Source organism: Callorhinus ursinus, unplaced genomic scaffold (assembly GCF_003265705.2).
Source record: "Callorhinus ursinus isolate GAN/ISIS: 27379988/994484 unplaced genomic scaffold, GSC_fseal_2.0 scaffold8, whole genome shotgun sequence".
Lineage (NCBI taxonomy): Eukaryota > Metazoa > Chordata > Mammalia > Carnivora > Otariidae > Callorhinus > Callorhinus ursinus.
The window spans coordinates 71,436,107-71,458,927 of record NW_027397070.1 but is presented as its reverse complement, the minus strand read 5'-3'; the positions used below and the strand labels follow the sequence as shown (position 1 = coordinate 71,458,927).

Here is a 22,821-nt window from a genome sequence, read left to right as displayed (position 1 = left end):
CCCGAGGACCTGCATGGTCTTGCGCCTGACTCGAATGAATGACACAACATGGGCATCAGCTACTGGGACAGCTCAGTGAAGAGAAAAGCACATTCCCAGCCCACTCTGAGCCTTGTCTATAAAACAGAAAGGGCTCAGCTCAGAAGGCTGCTGGAGACCAAACAGGATGGACCACAAATCAAAAAACACAGCTTCCTATGGTGGCACCTGCCTCATCCTTGGGCTATAGGGGAACCCCAGTAAGAGTTCTGACTGAAGCCACCGAAACTGCCTTGTGCTTTCCAAGTATTTCTTGCCCATACTACTACTACTACTACTACTACTACTAGTAGTAGTAGTACTACTAGTACTTACTACTACTACTTCTCCTCCTTCATCATCATCACCACAATCATCATTATTTTAAATAAATACTTATTTTGTACTAAGTACCTGGAAAAAAAAAACAAAACACCCTTCCCCTTGGGGCTTGCATTCTATAATAAGGGCAGGGAGGGTAGATAAAGAGACAAAAAACATTTGTCCATGCTGCTGACTCTTAGCACGACACGAAGTGGGAGGGCAGAGCTGGGCAAGCAGGCCGGGAGAACTGATGTGGTGTGGTGTTATTTTACTTTATTATTTCTGAAAAGTGGGCAACATGCCCAACATGGGGCTTGAACTCATAACCCTGAGATCAAGAGTCACATGTTTTACTGATTCTGAGCCAGCCAGGCACCCCTGAGCCAGTGGGACTTAAATGTAATGACAGGGGCACTTGGGCGGCTCAGTCGGCTGAGTGTCTGACTCTTGATTTCAGCTTAGGTCACGATCTCAGGGTCTTTAGATAGATCAAGCCCAGTGTTGGGCTCCGAGCTCAGCACAGAGTCTGCTGGAGATTCTCTCGCTCCACCCCCCCCTTGCTCTTTCTCTCTAAAATAAATCTTTAAAAGTGATGGCAATGGTAGGCCTGTTGGAGGAGAGGTGACCAGCAGTCTGAAGGGAGGATGGGGTGGGGTAGGGCGAGGGTGGGGGGCACCATCTGCCTCCCCTGACTATGCTCTTCCCCCAGACTCACACTCTTCCCTGTCCCCTGGGGACATTCGCCAAAACGTGCGGCCAGGAACACAACGGTACAGGCTGGTTTCCTAACACCAGGCTCAGAGACCAGAACTCTACACTTCAGAAATTGGGGGAACTGGGCGCCTGGGCGGCTCAGTTGGTTGGGCGACTGCCTTCGGCTCAGGTCATGATCCTGGAGTCCCGGGATCGAGTCCCGCATCGGGCTCCCTGCTCGGCGGGGAGTCCGCTTCTCCCTCTGACCCTCCCCCCTCTCATGTGCTCTCTCTCCGTCTCTCATTCTCGCTCTCTCAAATAAATAAATAAATGAATAAATAAAATCTTTAAAAAAAAAGAAATTGGGGGAATTTTCTTTAAGTATTTATTTATTATTATTTTTTAAGATTATTTACTTATTTGACAGAGACAGATCACAAGCACGGGGGAGGGCCAGAGGCAGAAGCGGACTCCCCCCTGAGCAGGGAGCCTAATGTGGGGCTCGATCCCAGGACCCTGAGATCATGACCTGAGCCGAAGGCAGATGCTTAACTGACTGAGCCACCAGGCACCCCCGGGGTAATTTTCTTAACAAGCCTCTGCTGGGAGGGCAGGACTTCAGTGTCCTGGCTAAGCTGGGCAGGGAGGAAGGACACAGGGTTAGCTTGAATTCTTGTTTAAAAGGGCCTGTACCTGTGTGAGCTGCGTATTTACTAGCATCTGCCAGGCACTCCGCTCTGCACTTGCCACCTGGTGGACTCTACCAATAACCCAGAGTGAGATATCATTACTACCATGCTTTATAGAGGCAACCTGAGGTATGAACCCAGAGCCTGGAAACCAGGCTGCCTTGATCAAGGGCATACACCTCAACTGCTAAGCCACGTTGCCTAATTCAGGTTTAAACAGGGCTCTGAAGTCTGAGTGAAGTGAATACTAAGAGGTCCTGCCCTGGCAAAAGCCATCCTATGCCAGCCTTCCCGGCCATCTAGACCCTGCTGTAGTAACCAGTGGGCAGACCTCTGGCTTCCTCCTTGTGTCACAGCCCCCACCCCCTTTCCATTCTTCACGTGCCCAAACCTCCCCATCTAGTCCCTCTGATGGCTTCTCCTTACCATGCGACCCTTCCCTGGGGGAGGAGCCAGGCCCAGATGCCCTGCTTGAGCTCTGACTTCTGAGGAGTACAATGCTGGTTTGACACTGATCACGCCCAGCTGCCCCCCTGGGGTGTCATCACACCAATGGCGAGCACTCCCTCTGAGGGAACATCACCCCCCGCCTGGGTTCTGGTCTCTCAAAGTGGTAGACTGAAGACCCATTTACAAAGCTGTGAAATTCTGTCCTCCTTGTTGTCTGGGAGGATGCCCAGGTTCTACTCCTGGGGACAGTCACACCTAGACTCACCTGTGCAGTGTTAGGATACCTGCAAGGCCCATCCTTCACTCACCATCGCTCCCTTCGAGAGCAACCATTCCCCCCCAGTGTAAAGTGGGCTGCTGAGCTCTTTAAAGGGTCTTATGGCAAATCAGCAAAAATAAACCAAAACCCCAAACCCCCCAAATAACAAAAACACCCCAAAGAAAGCCAAGTTTTAAGCAGGCAGACACACCTCCCTGCACCCCTGCGTGCCCCGCTCCGTGGACACTGAGGTCACCATGCACCACTCACAGAGCAGGAACTGCCAGGAAAGGGTATTCCAGGGAAGGTTTCTACAGTGACAGTCATGTGTTCATAAAGCACACACAGCGAGATCTTTCTTTTAAATATCATCCTTCTCTAGGCTTTTGGAGAAACACACACTGTGAAAACGCTCATGGTTGTGCTTCTCAAAGGCAGTCATGTCCCGTCCCAGCTTTCTGCCTGGGTCTTCACTCTCAGACATGAAAGGATAGCCCAAGAGCCAGGCACGTCTTTAAGAAATGCTGTCTCGAGTCCTCCGATTTGCCTGATCTGGACGCGAGTCAACATAACTGGAATACTAACTCTACTTTCAGGAGTAGACAACACTCCTGTTGTCAGGTAAATAAGAACAGTAGCACCGCCCCCACCACATACCTTACCTCACCTCTGAGGGACTCCAGAGGAGTGGATGAGGGAAAAATGTGGCCTTGTCATTGCGTCTGAAGTGATTTTCAAGTACTCTAGAACATTCCTTTCCAAAATTCACTGTATGCAGAATAAAAACACCGTATTATAAAAACATACTATTTTAAGGAAGGGCATGGGCCCCTCGGTAATTGATGTGATTTCATGTTTTAACTGCAGTAAAGTAACACTATCCATGTTGCCACTGAAATCATACAGATGTCAATCAGTGTTAGAGGCTTTGAAATGAGACCAACCCAGACAACTTCTGTGAATCAGTACCCAACTCTCACTGGGTCAGTAGTGCATTAAAGTGCCCACACACTTCTGACAAACCAACAACTGACAACAACATGTGCACAGAGTGGTCATCTCATCAGAGCACGTGGGGAATGAACTTCTCTCAAAGGAGCCTGACTTCCAGTATTCAGTGTGTCCTTGAGAACAAAACTATGGCCAACTATTAGAATGTGTCTGAGGCTTGAAGGTCAGAGGAGCCCCGCTTCCCTTCTGCAAACTTCCACAGGGCAGCTGCTCGGAGGAACCTGTGCACACAGAGCTGTGAGAGAAGCGCATGTGCAAAGGAACTGGGTCTAGAGAAGGAACTAAAATGCCTCAGGTGAAAAAAGGAGGGGGACGGGACCTGTTTTGTTTAATAAGGGAGGTTTGAAAACCCCAGTCAGGTCTACCACCACCTCTGAGGGCGGGGCCCCTCCCACCTCTCTACGCTTCCCAGGCCGCACCCCTTTTCTGGGAACTTCTGTCCCATATCCCCATAGGATCCACCCACTGGCCGAGGGGCTGAGGACTCCCGGGGTTCCTCCTGGGTCTCCACATGGTGTCTGAAGGCACTCCCAACTCAGTGCCTTCAAAACTGCTCTGATGCTCGCCCTCCCCGCCAAAGCAAGCTGCCCCATTCCAATGGACGGCAAACCCGTCTTTTCTGCCGCTCAGACCAAAACTTGTACAGCCTTGGGCTTTTGCTCGCTCATCCACAGCCAACACAAGAGCAGATGCAGTTGACTCTTATTTCAGGACATATCCAGAACTGACCACGTTCTCACTGGGCCAGCAGCACCTCCTGCCTCATCACTGCTGATAGCCTCTAAACAGCTTTCCTGGCTTCTTCTCCTTGCTCCCTGAGAGGACAAGCCACCGTCCCCATCCCCCGATTTAACATGGCACTGACCAAACCTCGGGTCCCTACGAATGCCTGACCCGGCTCTGCATTTTATTTTCTTGGCACTGACCATTTTGTTCCTACGACTTTACTTTTTGCTGACTGCATCCTATTAGAACATAAGCTTCAAGGGATGCTATAGGGTTCTTTATTTTGTTCACTGATGTGTCCCCAATACCTAAAACAGTGTTCTGCCCGTGGTAGTGAATATTTGACTGAGTGACTATCCAGACTTTCATACTTTGACCACCAACAAAAAACCCAGAATCCAAAATAGCACACCAATCAATGTGGCAATTTCCCCATGAGACTGAAGTGTCACCCTAAGTGATGAATTCATTACTCCCTCTATATAACCATGTAGGTGGTGGAAAAAAGCTGTAGGATTGATTCATGTTCTGAATCACAAAAACAACGAGAGAGGAAAATTACATACTTCATGGAGAACAAACCCAGAACCGTAAGGACCTGGTACCTCTGCACACGGGCTCGCGGAGGCTCCTGATTCCCTTCCTCCGCGGGTCGCCAGGAGGGCCGACTTCTCCCTTTTTTACCTTTGGAGAAAAAAGATGCTAGTAATCACAAAATGCTGGGCTCCACGCTAAGGACAAAGTGGCCCCAGGCCTTCATACACTTACCATTTGCTTTTGTTCAGCTTGGTGGTGGAGGCAAAACATACTTTTAGTCACTGCCTTAATCTAAGTCTTAAATACAGTAGTAGGAGACAATGCAAGATTTTACTGAGAAAAAGTGAATTTTTAATTATCTTGTGAATCTACTTAGAAAAACACAAGCAATGTTCACAACTATAAATTTAAACCTTTTGCACTAAAAAAACACAAAACAACAAACACAAAACCACAGGCATGAACTGTAAACCTGTATTAATTATCAACTAGTCTTAACGTTAATTCTTAGTAGTAATTCAATATTTTCCTCCTTGGCAATTTTAATGTTTTAGCACCAAATGATCTCCCACAGAGGTACTCGTAACAACTCTGGCTGCCAGTGTAAGGAGATGCTTCCGTATGCACTACTTCACACGCACAGTCCACGCTCACACCACACAGACAGGAGGCCCGTGGCGATGATGTCACACGCTGACTTTCAGGGCAATGGAAATAAGACAGAGGGCACGCGTGTCACACATCTTTAATGTAGTGCATTCGTAGAAAAAAGGCCAGCTTCCGCTCCCAGGCGTGCTCTCGTCCTTATATTTTAATATCATGATTTAGAAGATGCAGACGTTATTACCTAAATATTATTCTATACATTTCCATCAGTGTTCAGGAAAACACTTTAAATTGCTACTTAATTTACACCGTAATTACTGGGTTACAGCTTTAGCTCATTGGCAATTTTGGAAGCAATATTTTTGAAAGCTATGGATGTCCCTGATATCCGCTTAAACCGGACCCCGTTCAGAGACAGTCTTGGCAGCTTGCACACCTCCATCTCCCACTGCACGAGGTTCTCTGCGTGCCCGTCACCATGGACACAGAAGAGTAAGAAGCGCTCTCTCTGCTCATAGTCGCAGTTATTGGCATCCAGCACTTTGCGGATTTCCCGCATCATGTCATTGGGATCCATGGAACTAGTGGTTTTCATGCTCCAGGTAAAGCGGAGGGAGCGAGGTTTTGCTTCTTTGTTTTCATCCTTTTGCTCGGCAGATACGTTGCGACTGAAATGCACAGTGGCAGGTTTATTTTTAACTGCACAGAAAAACCAACCTTTTCTAGTTCAGCTAGTTCATAATCAACATCTTCGCTGTAACAGAATAACTGACCTCCACACTTCTCTTGCACAGGCTCCCATGTGGTGACCTGTTCCTTTACTGAGACGCATTCCTCTATTACTCACCCCCTCCCCCCAAACCATAACCCACACAGGCAAAGGTTGAAAAATCTTCACCAGCCATCTATACTTAATAACATTAAGAAAATAATTTGTTAAGCAAAATCCTTGAAGATCAGGTGAAACAGAGAGCTGAGCACCTCTCCAAGAAGAGCCCAGCGTTCCCCTCTAGGCTGACTGCAGGTGGCAAGGAGCCGGGGGAGACCCCCAAAAGCCCAGCTTAGGGAGGCGGGGTCAGCAGGCCAGCTTCTGGCTCTGACCAGCACGCTACCCCTGTACCACCACTTCCCCTGTCCGGTCAGTTCCTCCTAACCTTCACCACAGTGGTTACTCAGGATAACCAGTGTCTCCACATAGTTCAAAATCACCATCCCTGCAGGTGGCCCTTGAGTATACAGCTGGGTGGGGGCGTGGACCCTTCTCTCCATTCCCTCCACCCACCTCGATATTTTTCCTGCCATTTTGTTAAACTGTTAATTCCACAGTTAAAAATAACTCAAAGGTGACATTATCTTACTACTGAAGCAGAAAAATGAAATGTTAAGGCTTATTTGTTGTTGAACACTCCAACAACCAGTTTGAACGCAAGCTGTATCGATCCACAGAGTGGAAGGGGTGGTCCCAATGTCTATGAGGTGATGTCACAGTGGGGTCCTGGGCACACTTCTCTTGGGAAGTCCACAACAAGGAATCTACCATATCTTGCTGTTCACGGCATTTAATCATCATTGCCACAAACCGTTATTTACACTCTCATGCATACATTAGATGCTTCAATGAGGATGGTGAATGACTGACACTCTTGTGTATTAAAAACACCCAGTATATGCATGTTAAAAACACTTCCCCTATGGCAAATTTATCAGACCTGAGGGTGGGCCATAGGTTTACTATGCAGATAGCTGACAACCTGCTGGTAGAATATTCAATTTAGTTCACATCGCCTCAAATTGATCAGAAGCTTCCTATGTATAAAATGCTGTATTATCACTAAATAGGTTACAGAAATGAGCAAAAGGTCCCAAGCTAAGCTGGGGTTGGGGAAGGAAGACTGCAACTCAAGGCAACAGCAGAACAGGAAAGGTATAAAGGGTCCGCGGGAGGGTGGCAGGAACGACAGGGGGGGCCCTCTAACGGAAGGAGCGCAGGGAAATGAGGAAATGGCTTCCAGGAGGGGGTGGCATCTGAGAAGAGCTACCAAGAACCATGGGATTCCAACACAAAGGGGGTGGGGGAAGAGTTCGTGTGCTGAGCAGAGGGAATATCATAAGCAAAGGCAAGGACGCAGAGAAAGCACAGAATGTGTTGAAGGTATAATCAAGTGTACAGATGGACTGGAACTGGGGGCACAGCATCACCCCCACAACAGCTGCTATGTACTTGCGGTAGGCAAACTCAGGACAGCTGGAGCCTGCTTAAGGCCGGCATGGGCAGGCCTGGGGTGGGAGTGACACCTCAACTGGGGCAGGGGTGGGGTCAGGGGAGGCCGGGGCTGTTGGGGCTACCCAGGGCAGGTCAGGCAATGGGGCCACTGTAAGTTTTCATTCAGAAAAGTCACATGATCAGAGCTGTGCTTTAGAAAGACCACCAGGAGAGCAAATGGGTTAACGGGGACCTGAGACAACGTGCTGGTAACTAGTACTGAAAGGAAGTAAGTGGACAAGAACTTCAGCTCTGGAGGCCTATCTGGTCAACTCCCCCAACACCCAAGTCTGCGTAATGAAATACAAAATGACCTACAAAACGTAAAAGCAAATCGCTCGACTACATAATCACTCTTAAAGACACATCTAATTTAAAATATGAAAATTCTACTCAATATTCTGCTTCATTCTTTTGAGACCAGAATCATGCAGGAGTTACGGACACGTCAACAGTGCTCCTACCGACTCCCAGATCTCATTTCAGGCTATCAGCGCCCAGGCAGGAGGGTCCCGTATTTTAACACCCAAACACCAGTGGAAAGCCCAAGTCAGGCGGGGAGACAGAAGGCTTCCACGGGCTGGTGGCCATGGCGCTCTGGCGCCCTCAAGTGGCCACTGGGAGGGGGCAGCAGCCACACACTCCTGCTTCACCAACCACAGAATGCGGACCTCACCAAGCAATCCTACATTGAGAGCAAGGATAGGAGGCAGGATATTCAGAAAAGAGCATCGTTTCTGCCACACACACACAAGGTAAATACCTATAAAATATTTTAAGTAAAAATCATTTCCCTCACCTTGAGCCCTCATATCTCCCGTTCCTCTCATATTCAGTTGGAAGCCTCAACGAACAGAATGCAGAAGCAGAGAAGCGGGAAAGAGAAAAGAAATCTTACAGACCAGTATACAACCACCCATAAACAAACACAGATGTCATAAAATGAGCAAACCCAAAGGACTTCGGGTCACCAGCTGTGCTTGTTAAACTCATCCTGTCATGGGGGTGACTCAGCCCCCAGCCATCCTTCTCCATGTGTGCTGGCAGGCGGGCTGGGAGGCTGGCCCTGCACCCGCTTCACATACACAACAGGTATTCCTGCCCGGCTCTGGAATTGGAGATATTCTGATTTTTTAATCCCTCCCCCAGAGTGTAATGGGTTTTAACTAAAAGGAAATTAATTCTAGCAGTTAAATCCTACTTCCAACTACAAAATTTCCTGTGCAAGGGAAAATTTGACAACTGGGAAGATTAAAAAACAATCATGGAGGGGAATTTCCTGTAAGAGGAAAGCGCTCCTCCCACAGTTTTAACAGAGCTCACGTTCACACAGCCTTTCAGTGACCCACTGACCTCATCAACACACAGACCCCCACAGCCTGGCCTTCTGGACACAGGTGGCCCAAATGGCAGATTTTTTGCCTCATTCTGTGTGCATTCCAAGACCGTGAGCAGTGTTTTTGTTCTCCTGACTCACCATCATCAAAAAGTACTCATCTGGTAGGAATATATAATATTTACCACAGTGCTTTCAGTAAAAGTAATGAGACCTACTTCCTTCAGTGGTTGGTGGAAAGCAGCTTTTAGAATACTGCTTACTCTTCAACTCTCTGAAAATATTAAAACATTTCCACTATCAGGTGCCCACATCTTTATTTCTGAAAACCTCAAACCAAATGAGGCTGTAGGTTTGAATTTTGTGCTTGTTTCCCATGTAAAAATATTACCTAATTTCCCGGTCATTTTAAAGCCTTTTGCTAAAAGATGGCAACAGTCACCACTTACCTTCTGCGGGCTTGAGGCCAATCAGTAACTGTACATTAATATTACTGAACATCTCATTCTTCAAACAGAAGCATGCTAAGTGTTATTAGTATGAAGACAGAATTATTTGGATGCTAAATAATTCTACCAAAGAAAGAAAATGCACAGAGCATGCACAGGCCTATTGTTAATGGGTGTCACAGTCCCTTTACAAATGCCTGACAGAGTTAATCTATTTCTTTTCAAGGTTTCCTTACAAAGAAATAAGTATTTAGTTCTCAGCAGAAAGTTTAGTTTTTAAGAAAACAAAACAAAACAAAAACAAGGCTAGAAAGCCAAACCTGATGTTAATTGCAGGAGCCATTTTGGGGTAAGAATCGAAAAAAAATAACGTGTATATATAAGTCCTACCTTTTGATAAACCTGAATGACATGTTTCTAAAAGAAATTAAGCCAAAAAAAAAAATTAACAAAAATGACTTGCACAAATTAAATAGAAAATCTAGTCAATTATAGAGAGAAAGAAAAACGACAAATAAAACAGGGCTCCTCTTTCTGTCCAATGAACAATGAAACACGACATTTGTTGAAAAAATAAAATCACAGATAATTGAGTATGTGATCTTTTAATTTTCTAGAAATATAAAAAAACTTACTTGTAAGATAAATTCAGCAGTAAATATTGACATTAGCTGTAATTAAATTTATTTAAAGGTTTCTTAGATGGATATACTTTAAGATGATAAAATCCAACATCCTGTGTTAGAGAAGTGATGGAACTCATCTGCAGTACACTAGAGTAAGAGGGTAACACCTCTTCATCCTCTTCAGAATGTCTTATGAACAAAAACCTCACCTTCTTATATAACATTAAAAATTTCATTTTAAAATGTTCAAACATTAAGAGAACCCTTACTTATCTCAGAAAAATGATTTAAACATTCACAGAATGTCTATTACAGTATAGGACATAAATCACTTTTTAAAAAAACTAAGTGATTGGGGTTTAAAATGAAGCAGACTTTTCAGAGTTTTAGATGGCAAAATGAATGGAAATTAAATGATAACAATGGGGTTTCAACTTATGTTTTATGGAATAAACTGGAAGAGCTGTATTTAGAAGGGACTCTGCTCGTTAAAAATTAAGGAGATGCTCAGGTTGTTCTGAACAGAATCTGACAAAAGAAATTCCAAACTATGAGTCGGGCTTGTATGATCATGTGGTCAGCATTCCTGGGCAAGTGCAGGCTGGGCTTGCCAAACTATTTCTGAAACTTCCCAGTTCTGTAACTGAACACAGAATTCAGTCTGAGTGAAAGAAGTAATGAATGCCTTGGACTTGTTCTTCTAACATGGATAATTTGGCATTGCTTCAGATACAAGCAATTAATAAATATCTAACTACTGTGGATAACAGCCAACCACTTCATAATCAGATCAGAAGTGGTACACAGCAGGGTTACACGCAGTAGACAAGATCATGCACGTAACGATATTTTGTAAATAATTAAGCACTACGTAAACATAAGGCAGGATTATGCAAAAGATTATTTTAGTTGAAAACTGATTAAAAGATCTTTAAAATGTATTTTCATTTCAAATTTTCTGCCTGAGAAAAGTCAGGGTTATTGGTCAAGTACCATAGGACTGCTTTTCTTCACTTTTCCTGCCACAAATCCCTGAGGTATAGAGAGGAGCAGCGGCAGGACTGAGGCTGCGCCCGGGGCTCCGTGTACCAATCTGAGGCACACAGTGGCATATACGTTGTATCTACAGGGTATGAGCAACTCTGAGCACCCTACGCAGGCCTCCTTCTGACTACAGACAGCCTCAGAGCACACCGCTCTCTGAAGCCACACGTATCCAGGGCAGAGTCAGGGCCAAGAGCAGAGTGCAGGCCTCCGATGCAGCACTTACATAAGAACACCTGAGCCTCTTTCAGGTACCAGGGCTCTGATCCACACAATTATTGTTAGGGCGGGATAAGCAGCCTATGCTAATCTAACACTTAGTTATATCAGTGGACTTCTAAAGTGTAGCAACCAGGGGAAGCTACAGACCTCAGTTTGCAAACTTCAGCAAAGAGAAGACTACATTTCTGCAAATCTTTAGGAGAGGAAATTGCCTGGAAATGTAAAATAAATTGAACCCCAAGATTTTTTTATTTTTTTATTTTTATTTTTATTTTTATTTTTTTTTAAGATTTTATTTATTTATTTGAGAGAGAGAATGAGAGACAGAGAGCATGAGAGGGAAGAGGGTCAGAGGGAGAAGCAGACTCCCCGCCGAGCAGGGAGCCCCATGTGGGACTCGATCCCGGGACTCCGGGATCATGACCTGAGCCGAAGGCAGTCGCTTAACCAACTGAGCCACCCAGGCGCCCCTCCCAAGATTTTTTTAAAAATTAAACCAAGAAAACTCAGTCTCCAATTTTAATTCAAAGACATGAAATAAACTACATTAGAAAATGAGGGACAAGGACGCGCACTGTCCCTGATAGCCCTGTAGGGCAGCACATGAAGCGGCCTCAGGGCCTCTGAGGCCCAGACCTGGCTCAGAAACTTCTGGCTGTAGAATCTTGAACATGTGCCTGAAACTCTCTAAACCTCATCTCCCAAGTTGTCCTGCAACATTGGGATAATACCTACTACACAGGCAGACTGTGGAGATTAAATGAATGTGTGAGAATGTGTGTACACATGTGCATCTTTATAAACGTAAAACAAATATATCTCTATAAATCTATAGACATCTATTCATCTTAGCACATGGTAAGCAATCAATAAATGGTAGGTGATGTTATCTGTTAACAATAATAGCATTAAGATGACCAGAAAAAGAGCACAAAGGCAACAAATAAATTCAAGGATATTCCTGATATGTAAGGTTTTATTTAAAGAGCCCATTATAGACCAAAGTATAAAGACAAACAGCTGCCTGTCCTGCAACTAGAGCTCAGAAAGACCTGACTGGTGTGCATCCCCGCTGTGCTCAGGGCTCTCCCTGGGCTTAACACCAGTCAGTATTAAGCTAGGCCAGGGAGCTAACAGCCTGCTGGATCATACCTGGCTCTGTCCCCTACCACCTGAGTTTCAGAGGCAGATTCTACTTCAGTTTAGTCCATAAGGAAGGAACCAGGGGGCAGGGAGGCCTGGGACAGGCCATAGGATGACCCTGAAAGGAAGGAAGGAATTATTCTGGGGGTCACCAGACTCTTCTTGGATTAAGCTCCCTGCTTCTCTTACTGGTCCCTAGTGGGTGCCCCAAACCTGGCAAAGTCCTTTAGACCATTCTACTCTTCTGCCCAGTTTAGAACAGGTGGTTTCAGCAAAGGGGTGGCGTAAAAGGCTAGACTGTAACTTCTGGCCCCCCTCTGATGTCCTGTTAATAACGGATAGCAGAAGTCCTCCCTAACTGGTAGTTAGTGTCCTGACAACAAGCAGATTACCTGGAGAAAGACAGTTGAATGTGACTTGGCTAAATTCAAGTGATTCATCTAAAAGAACATAACATTATTGGAGGAATTAAGGAGACTGAAAAGTAGTATCTGGCTTACAGGTTAAATACCAAAGATAGCAGGAAACAGCAGCCAGCTAGTGAGCCACAGGGAGTATGGAGAAACAAAGGGGGGGGGGGTGCCAGCCATTTCAGACTCTGCTGTTCTGAGTAAAATACAGATGACGAACAAGAGTGCCTGCAACACGCAAAGCTGCAGGATGCCCTGGACATACTAATCCACAGTGAGGCTCAATTTATTTATTTATTTGTATTAAATATTTTACTTATTTATTTGAGAGAGAGTGGGAGAGAGAGAGAGAGAGAGAGCACAAGCTGGGGGAGGGGCACAAGAAGGGGGGGAGCAGACTCCCTGCTGAGCAGGGAGCCCAATGCGAGGCTCGATCCCAGGACCTTGGGGTCATGACCTGAGCCGAAGGCAGACACTTAATCGACTGAGCCACCCAGGCACCCCGTGAGGCTCAATTTCTTCAAGAAGAAACTCTTCTGGGAGTTCTGAGAGTACAGGGGTGCTCAGGTCTCCTGAGTGTGATCCTAGATAATGGTGACTCTGCCTGTGTGCTTATGGTGCATAGGGGCACTTTTTCTTCTTCCTCTTACAGCAATCAAAGATTCTAAGCCTTTGCAGCCTCCAGATTAGGTTACGGAAACAAAGTTCAAAGTACCTCAAGGGAAAAAGGATTTTATACCATAACCAGATACAAGCTTCTTGCTGAAAGAAATCAGGACTTTTATATGCCAAACTACACAGTTTGAGCAAGTCACCTTGTTCTTACTATAACTTATTGAGACCAAAAGAGAGAACAGTTTTAAGATTTAGACCCAACTTAATGGTCTTCAATGACAATGACAGGAGATGAGAGAAGAAATGTCTCTCTCCTCCGTGTCCAGGGTTGGTCACATCACACGCTGTCTTCTATGGGGACTGCTTCTGGAGTGTCAGCCTACACTGGAGGTGGGGTTTTGCTAAAGTGCAGTAAACATGCCACGTGGACAGAAGTGTGATCAAAAGGAACAGCAATTAAAGAAAACAACAGCCTCCCAAGTGCTAGAGGATTTTTGGTGCTGTGAAGATTCTGAACTCTGTAATTCCTATTCTAAAAGGTTTTAAAATATAAAGTTCTATATATAAACCAGAAAAACACGAGCTAAAGACAAAGCGAAGGGCGCCTGGGTGGCTCAGTTAGCTGGGCGTCTGCCTTCAGTTCAGGTCATGATCCCAGGGTTCTGGGATCGAGTTCCGCATCAGGCTCCCTGCTCAGTGGGGAGTCTACTTCTCCCTCTATTCTTCCCTGTTGCTTGTGATCTCTCTCACCACAAAAAAAAAAAAAGAGTTAAAGACAAAGTGAAAAGTATCTGGGCAGTTGCTTCACAAAACAGAGATTTTTCTCTTTTTGCTCTTGTATTTGCTCCAAACAAAAGGCACCACCCAACACTTACCTCCTTGTGAGTTTTGAAGTTAATTTACTAAAAAGATTAGTGGAGCCTCGGCTTCGAGTCTGTGACAACGGTGTGGCTTCGTGGGACAGGCTGGGTGAGGCGGGCGGGCCGTTATATGTGGCGGTCCGCCGTTCTCGGGGCTGGCCGTGGAAAGTGCTGCGACTGGCTGTGCCCCGTGGGAAGCGGAGTCGGTCTGGGGTGGCTGCACTGCTGACACTGTGCGTTGACGCAACTGGAGTCCTTGGATCGGGAATAGTGCTAGAAGAGCAGAACAGAACAGCCTCGCATCTTTGTTCACAAAAGCCCAGCTTTGTGGCAAACATGCCACACAAAAATCTACAATCTCAATGTACCTCTTATATACAGTAGAGAAAATCAGTTATAATAAATCTCTAGACCCAAGGGGGTATTTTATAGGGCACAGGACCAAAAGGCAAGCTAAATAGGAGGGTATCAAATAAACAGTATATAATGAAACACAGCCTCATGGAGTTTAAGGGAATAGGACATATACATATTTTCAAGGACAAGATTAATGCAGGGAAATTCTGGGACAAAGGAATGGCTAACTCAAGCTTTTTCCCTTTGCTTCCTTCTCAAAGTTGCTTACATGCAGAGAACCTTGGCAATATAAAAGAAATATGGGCTATGCGGGTGAAACTGAAGAATAGGCAACTAAAAAGTTTTAGAAGCACACAAACACAAAAGGCACATTTTGCTTTCAGATTCCACATGCTAAGAGCACCATGGAGAGGAAGGGTACTTCTTACACCCTTTGGAGTGCGCAAAAGCATGAAGACACACAGACGACCAAGGACACCATGACACAGGATGCGCTGAACTAAAACCACACACAGGAAGGGTATTTTGTGCACAAGAGTAACGACCCGTGGACTATAAAATCCACAGCACAGCATGGAGCAGCGGCGGGCACACAAGAGTCTCACGAGGAATGTGCAGTTGTCTTACACAGCCTTGCTGTTATCTCCTTCACTGTCTACTGGAGGTACCATCATCGTGGGGTGCCCAGAGGCTGACATGGACATCGACTTCTGATGTCTCAGCCGACAGGTGGAAGATGTGGCACAAACTGAGGCAGGGCTAGCTGCATAAGCGAACAGTTCTGTCAGGCTGGGAGGGGGTTTGGGTTCAGGCAGAGGCAGAAACAACAATATGATGGCGCAGTGACAAAAAGAGCGACCTGCTATTTAAAGCACACACCTTCCTCCCCAAACCATCTCATTTTTGCCTTAGAACAAAAATCTCTTAACCTTCTTTTAGGGATTCTGCAGCAGTTACTAACCTGTAGCTATTTTTTTTCCAAACAGTAAAAGATTTATTAGCTTTAAAGAAGAAAAATGACATCTTACTTGTTTGAATATTTATGTGAGGGGGCAATGTCTTCTAAGCTGTGTACAAAATAAAGCCTTTCCCGAAAGAGATGTCTCCGTTCAAATTGAAGTGGTCGAGTGAATCTACAACATGAGCACACCGTGCTTTCGACCTGTTCCCCAAGCACACAGACATATTTTAAATGGACTAGTAAAACGACAGGTATAGTAACTAGGTGCTATTTTATCCAAGTGTCCTATGCTGTTTAAAGATAGATGAGAATCTTCCTATGCAAAGGACATTCACTTCTTTATAAACAAGTCAAAATTCCTAAGGGGTCAACAGAACCCCTTTTTTCAAGGCAGGAAAACTACTAAGAGTAATTTAACTGCTCATAGACAAAGAAAAAGAGCGACAGACGTGGCTGGACGCCTGCAGCTGCACCTGGCAGAGAGAGTGACAGGAGCCTCATCACGGCCACGCTGTTCCTTGATTCCAGCTCAGTTACCCTGCCCTCAGAGTTCCAAAGAGGCAGTTTCTCTCCTTTGAGGCGAGCCAGGGATTCACAACTGTGATCATGCACGCCAGTCTGCACACCCTCCCCACCTCTACCCCAGGGTCTCCCCACAGAGGGTCTTCCCTCTCTCCCACACTGGCCTATACCTTAGCACCTGTGTTCACTGGCCTCCTGGCCTTCACTGGTCACTCATCTGCTTATAACCTCTCAAAGGTACACTGTGTCTTCAGGACTGAGTTCAGATCCCTCGCCCTGGCATCCCAGTCCTTCCCTCCGGCACCCACAGCCCAGGCCTGGCTGCATCTCCAGGTTCTACCTTCTACTGTTACCTTTTGGAACTTGACTTTTGGGAGCTTCTATGATGTGCAAAACCTTGGTCATACATCAGGTCAAATAACTTTCACAGGAACTATGCTCTGTGCCTGGAGAGAAGGTATCTTCTATTTTCATCAAAATTTAACCCAGAGGTCACCCTCTTCATGAAGTTTTCCCTGATGTCCTTTCCCATCAGCAGCTTATCATCCCCTTTTGTACTACGTTCACCTGCTACTACACACCATACTGTATCACAGTGACCCTTCCCTGCTTGAGTGTCCTAAAGCATGGCACCCAATAAATGCTCTCCTAACTGAAAAGGTAAGTTAATGAAATGAGTCACCGGAGCTCTGACAGTCTTGATTGGTGGGGTGGGGCAGATGTGTCTGTAATAAATTGCTCAAGATCTATTTGTCCCTGCATTTTTGTTTTGAGAATTTTGTCCTCTGACTTGGGAGAATGGCTCTAATGTAGTCACAGAAGAACTGGAAACAAATGCCTTATGAAGATAAAAATAGATTCAGTTTTGTGTTTTTGCGACTCGGCACCCACTCTTTTACCTGGGGCAATGACACTTGAGTTCTGTTATGAGGGAAACAAGTTCCTAGGCTCTGGATGTCACTGACTCCACCCCAGACTTTCCCAGCCACTCCGGCCAGTGACAAGATGGGCACATGGCTAGAACCACACCAGCATGGACCCAGAGACAGCCCCAGGGCTTCTGTCTGAGAAGCTGAGTGTGGGAAGATGCCAAGTCTAATGCTGCTGAGCCCAACTAGGGAACGACTACAGAGGAAGCGAAATTAGGAGATAGACCCTGATTTTCCCTGCACTTTTTTGGTTATAGGAACTCAAAGATACACTTTTTAAAAAAAGATTTACTTATCTGAGAGACAGCACGCAAGCGCATGAGCTGCGGGGGGGGGGGTGCAGAGGGAGAAGGAGAGAGAGAATCCCAAGCAGACTCCCCACTGAGCGCAGAGCCTGATGGGGGGCTTAATCTCACAACCCTGAGATCACAACCTGATCCAAAATCAAGAGTCAACTGGCGTTCAACTGACTGAGCCACTCAGGCGCCCCAAAGATGCCCTTTTTAATTTAAGTTTGTTTGGACTGGGTTCCTTGTCACCTGTAACACATAGTCCTAACTGATTCAACTCTTTTTAAAGACTAGTCAAGTGTAGTAGTGAGAAGCGGAGGTGGGAGGGGGAGAAACAGAAACAGATTCAACTGAGAAAGGCTTGCTTGTTTCTCATACAAACAGACAGATTTGTGTGTGTGTGTGTGTGTGTGTGTGTGTGTGTGTGTGTGTATATATAGTTATAGATAAATAACGACTGTCTTTTGTGCTCTATTATCTGTTTAGGACAGGTCAAGGGTCAACCCACTTGATGCTTCTGCCTAGTTGCTGACATTCTCTTGCTCAAATTAGGAGCTAGGATCAATGGGTGCATTAGAAGCAGGGGAATAAAGGAAGACAGGGGTTGTCTGGCTTCTTCTCTGGAGAATATGAATGATCCCAAAGACCCTGAAGAAGCAAAGGGCTTTTAGTCAGCATACAGAGCAAGAAGATGCCAATCTATTCCCCCCACCTCCCTCCCCAAGGCATACTGCTCAATGGCTGGGCCGTGTAGGCAAGAGCGACAAGGCACATAAGCATGGCAAGACTGGACAGACACGTTGCAGCAAAAAAGTGACCCTCCTTAAAGTTATAAACCTTTCCAAAAAAGGAAGTGTAAATTGATATTTTCATTGTAAATTTTTAAAATTTTTTGACACACTATTCTAAAAGTTCATCAAGTTGGTTGCTGTGAAAACTGGACAAAATTTTACCACCAGAAAAGTGCTAAAAATGGTGGTTATATTTAATAGATTAGCCCATAATCATCTACATCAGCAAAACAGTAGCTGCGTTACATTTTTAGTATTTCTGGGTCCAAGGGAAAACCATTTTCAAACCTTAACCTACAGAAATAGTAACTTTTCTTACAATTCAAGTTGTTCGAGGTTCCTGTTAATTGAATTGCTTTGCATTTATGTCTGATTATCATTTTTGGAAACTCTAATCTACTTACAGTTAATAAAGGATAGGTATTTTGAATTTGTTTGAAATGACATTTATGCCGTATCAGAACATTCTGATATGGAATGTTCTGGTTGCTGATTCAAACCGTACTCAGTGATAGGGCAAAGGCAGAATTAAAAATTTAACCTAAAAGATACATGTGTCAACTTTCTCTGCTCAATCCCTGTGCCGTGTTGTAGGACAAATGGATAAAATAAAAGAAACACTTTACAACTTTAAAATCTTTTTTTTTTTTTTAAGATTTTATTTATTTGACAGAGAGAGACAGCGGAAGAGGGAACACAAGCAGGAGGAGTGGGAGAGGGAGAAGCAGGCCTCCTGCTGAGCAAGGAATCTGATGTGGGGCTTGATCCTAGGACCCTGGGATCATGACCTGAACTGAAGGCAGACACTTAACGACTAAGTCACCCAGGCGCCCCACAATTTTAAAATCTTACCTAGAATATCAAATACCTAAAACTTCTTTGAAAAGATTCCATTGTGCTTTATTATAACCATATCACACTACATCTTTGGGGGCCCTCAACTGAATACATTTTCCAACAGTCTCCTATAGGTATCTAAAAGCATATGAAAGAGCAGGACACAGAGTCCACGTTATGTGTGTAGGTTACCAAATAATTAAGTTGAGAAATGAGTGTAAACTAAGAAAATTCTTGACATTCCCATCTGAATGGTTTACCATCGATACTTTCATAAGCTAGTATGTGTTGAGCACTATGTGTCAGCCTCTGTGCTAAGTGGTTTAAGACTCATTGTAAGAACCTACACAACTGTGACAGAATCATGCAACTGAAGATGTGGTTACACTTTCTCATGCCTAGTTTATACTGACTATTCGTCATTTTTGGAAATGGGCCACAGTGAGAGTCCGCCATCGGAAGAAGGTAGAATAATTACATCCGGAGATGTAGCAAAAGTAAGATGGATTTCGGCATGCCCGATGTCAAAACAATGGTCTGACTTAGAAAACAGTTCACATGTGCTCAAGCCAAAGCAAGAGTTTGCCAAATCCTGTTAACTTCTGTCCTTTAAACAACGATTTCTTTATTTTCAAACAGTAAGGCCAATAAAACAAAAAAGACTGCACTGGTAAGAATTAATCCATAAAATTAATTTTAAAATGAAACGGCATCGCCAGTGGGGCGAATTTAAAACATCACCCCATGCTCATGGCAGGATTTGGAAGACAGTTGAAGAGCTTGTTTAGGACATGTACCGCCTTTGGTTCAAACTCGCACAGCCTTTACTAGCCATGATCATGCTCATGTTGGAATTTTGTATAAACATATGTGCATATAAGAAAAAAGTCCCATATATTCATGGTTAAAAATGAAAATGAACGTCTGGGGCGCCTGGGTAGCTCAGTTGTTAAGCATCTGCCTTCAGCTCAGGTCATGATCCCGGGGTCTTGGGACCGAGCCCCACATTGGGCTCCCTGCTCAGCGGGAAGCCTGCTTCTCCCTCTCCCCCTTCCCCTGCCTGTGTTCTCTCTCTCGCTGTCTCTCTGTCAAATAAATAAATAAAATCTTAAAAAAAAAGGAAAAAGAAAATGAACATCCTCCAGAAGTTAACAGGGATCCAGGCATCCTGTAGCTCACCAGTATTTTAGTCAAGGAGTCAGAGATCTACATGGGGAGGGGAGAGAGTAACCATCTGCCTAAGAAGTCATCTGTGCACAGAGATGGTGCAGTGCATCCAATTTACAACTCAGCATCGACTTTAAGGGTGAGAAAGTTGTCACATTTACTGCCCTAACTGAAAGTAAAAAATATGACTAGTTTGCCATTCAAGCCTCCAATAATTTTCCAGTTTTTCAATGAATTTGTATGATAGAAAAAGAAAATCCAGATATTATACAAATTTTGGGCCATGTCTTGAGTGGTTTGACACTGAGGCTCTATTTGGCTAAAGATAAAAACAATACTTTCAAAAGCAAAGCATTTAAATGATTGAAGCTACTGTAGCAATGAGGCCTAAGCTGAGATAAGGAGGGGTCAGCCCTGAGAGGGAAGACACAGACAGGTAACGACTCCAAAGAAATTAGAGAATTCTTCAAACTATTTCCAAAGAGTGAATCGAATACTGCAGGAAGGGAGAGTCAGAAGAGCATGTGCACCACAAAAAAACAAGGGGGGGGGGGGGGGGCAGAGAGGAGATCCTGGTCTTAACAGCCTTTTACCTCAGAGAACTGTATTTCCTAAAGGTCAAAAAGAATCTGGTAAAATAGTTCAGCAACTAAGAATTTCCAAAAGGAAGAAGAGTCATGAAACAACATTTACATTAGAAACTTCTAATTGTCTTCTATTGATATACTCTATTAAATAACTTTGAACTAAAAAAAAAAAATAACTTTGAACTAGAAGAAATGATAGATTTGAGAATGTAATGTAAGAAACTTTACCAGAGAACAGACTATTAAAAAATCAATCATTATTTGTAAGCTGTCTAGCACAGCTGCTGTATCATATTCAAGCTACTGATAGTTTTTAATCACAAGGAAAAAGACAATGTTAAAACAAGTACATAGGAATCAGAAAAGAGAATACTAGAATGTAAATATTTTTAAAAACGCACTGAATAACCAACATAATCTCACACAACAAGCTTTTAGCTTCATGTCAATTCAAAGTTAAGTAGTCTATGGAAGAGGGAAATGACAGTCTGGTTTTGAGGATGAAAGAGGAAAGAAGAATCTTTGCTTAGGCTGTCATAGGAGTTAGTGATCAAACATTTGACTAATGAGATCTAAAGGGAACAGAAACCATATAATGCATCTTCAGAAAGTAAATGTCAGCAAAAAAGAAAGAAACTGTTTTGATGCCAGACATGGGACTGTGACGAGACCAGACAATGTTCAAGTTAGGCAGCCAGGGGACAATGAAAGATGGTGGGAATTTACTTAATGGATTTCTACTCCAGAACTTTATTTGCTCATTGTGGCTTTACCTCACCCCTCTGAATTTAATTTATATGCTACTCTTACCAAAAGAACGAAGAAAAATCCATGCTTGCCTGAGAAATTTGTTCCATACAGAATATATTTAACTACTCTACCAATCTCAACCTCTTTCTTCTCTTTTTTCTCTCCTCCTAAACGTTGGTTTTGGCCCTACTTTATCCCACTTTTCCCATTCAACTTATCCACCTGGCCCCTTTGGTAAACTGCCTGCCTGTTACTGAAGGCTCACTCACCCTGCCTCACACTGTCCTCCAGAAGCCTGGCTCCCTGTGCCCCGGGTCCTTATCCCTCCCCACTTTACCCTTTGTTCAACTTGTTAATGTACACAAAATAATGTCCACTCCCCTATTTGCTATTCTACAATTACAACACAGCTTAAGATGTGTCTCCTGTGGGAAAGCTCCCTGATTTAACTCAACCCTTTCAACCATGACACACACAACCTGATAAGCTCTGGATAATGAGAGGAATTTGGAATTCTAGTATCTTGCTAAAAATTTGCATTGTGTTTAACTTACCGTGAAAGAATACTTACCATTATTATATGAATTCTGATTATAAAAACTGAGAAGTAAACAACATGCTTCCATTTCTTTTGGGAAAAACAAATTTTCTTGCAAACAGGTAAAATTTCATACCTGTTTTCTTTCCCATTCTGAATTACTGAATGTCTATCAGCTGTAGTTCTTTCACTGCAAACGTATGTATTTCGCCGTGTCATTCCACCAGATGCTGCATTACTCTATTAAAAACAAAGGAGGCATTTTTTGTCTTTTTACCATTTAGTAATAAGGAGAGTACAAAGAGGAAAAAAAGCTCATCTAAATACACATGAATAATTTAGTCTTTGAATAAACCGACAGTAAGCTATCAGTAGTACTGGCTAAAAGATCACAAAAGGGAGTGGAGGCAACAGTCTCTGTCCTGTCTCCTGGCAGAAAGAATGAAAGCTGGCTATGGTAGCGTGACTCTAAAAAGTTGGCAATAATAATCCATAAATTAATAACTCACACTTAAAACAGAGTAGGAAGATAGCCACTGTTTTTAAAAGCTAATGCTTTTAAAACAAAAATCAAAAAGGATTAGAAATATAAGGTAAATATACAAATTAAGTAATATAAACATGAAAATAATAAAAATGAAAAATAAAGATCTAAATGTAAGTATTAAAACTTACTTTTAATTAGTTTTTATCAGCCCACAACCTTGCATTATACAGATTCAGAGATATGACACTAAAGCACGAATAACAAAAGGAAAAAAACTGATAAACTGGACTTTATTAAAATTAGAAACTTTTGTGTATCAAAGGA

The 22,821-nt window shown here is 44.0% G+C and overlaps 1 protein-coding gene across 12 annotated transcripts in view; it reads right to left on the bottom strand.

Moving 5' to 3' along the window:
* Positions 1-5,435: 5,435 nt before the first annotated feature.
* MARK3 (microtubule affinity regulating kinase 3) overlaps positions 5,436-22,821 on the bottom strand; it is a 113,145-nt gene continuing 95,759 nt past the window's right edge. For 6 of the 12 annotated variants that reach the window (XM_025869270.1, XM_073895926.1, XM_073895927.1 and 3 more), the window contains 5 exons: positions 22,147-22,250; positions 14,297-14,554; positions 9,752-9,778; positions 8,376-8,420; positions 5,436-5,981 (listed from right to left, as the gene is read on the bottom strand). In XM_025869270.1, coding sequence (XP_025725055.1) covers positions 5,636-5,981; positions 8,376-8,420; positions 9,752-9,778; positions 14,297-14,554; positions 22,147-22,250 — 780 coding nt within the window. In that variant the 3' untranslated portion in view covers positions 5,436-5,635. The remainder of the gene's footprint in view (positions 5,982-8,375; positions 8,421-9,751; positions 9,779-14,296; positions 14,555-22,146; positions 22,251-22,821) is intronic. The other 6 variants (XM_025869271.1, XM_073895928.1, XM_073895929.1 and 3 more) reach the window with 3 other exon arrangements.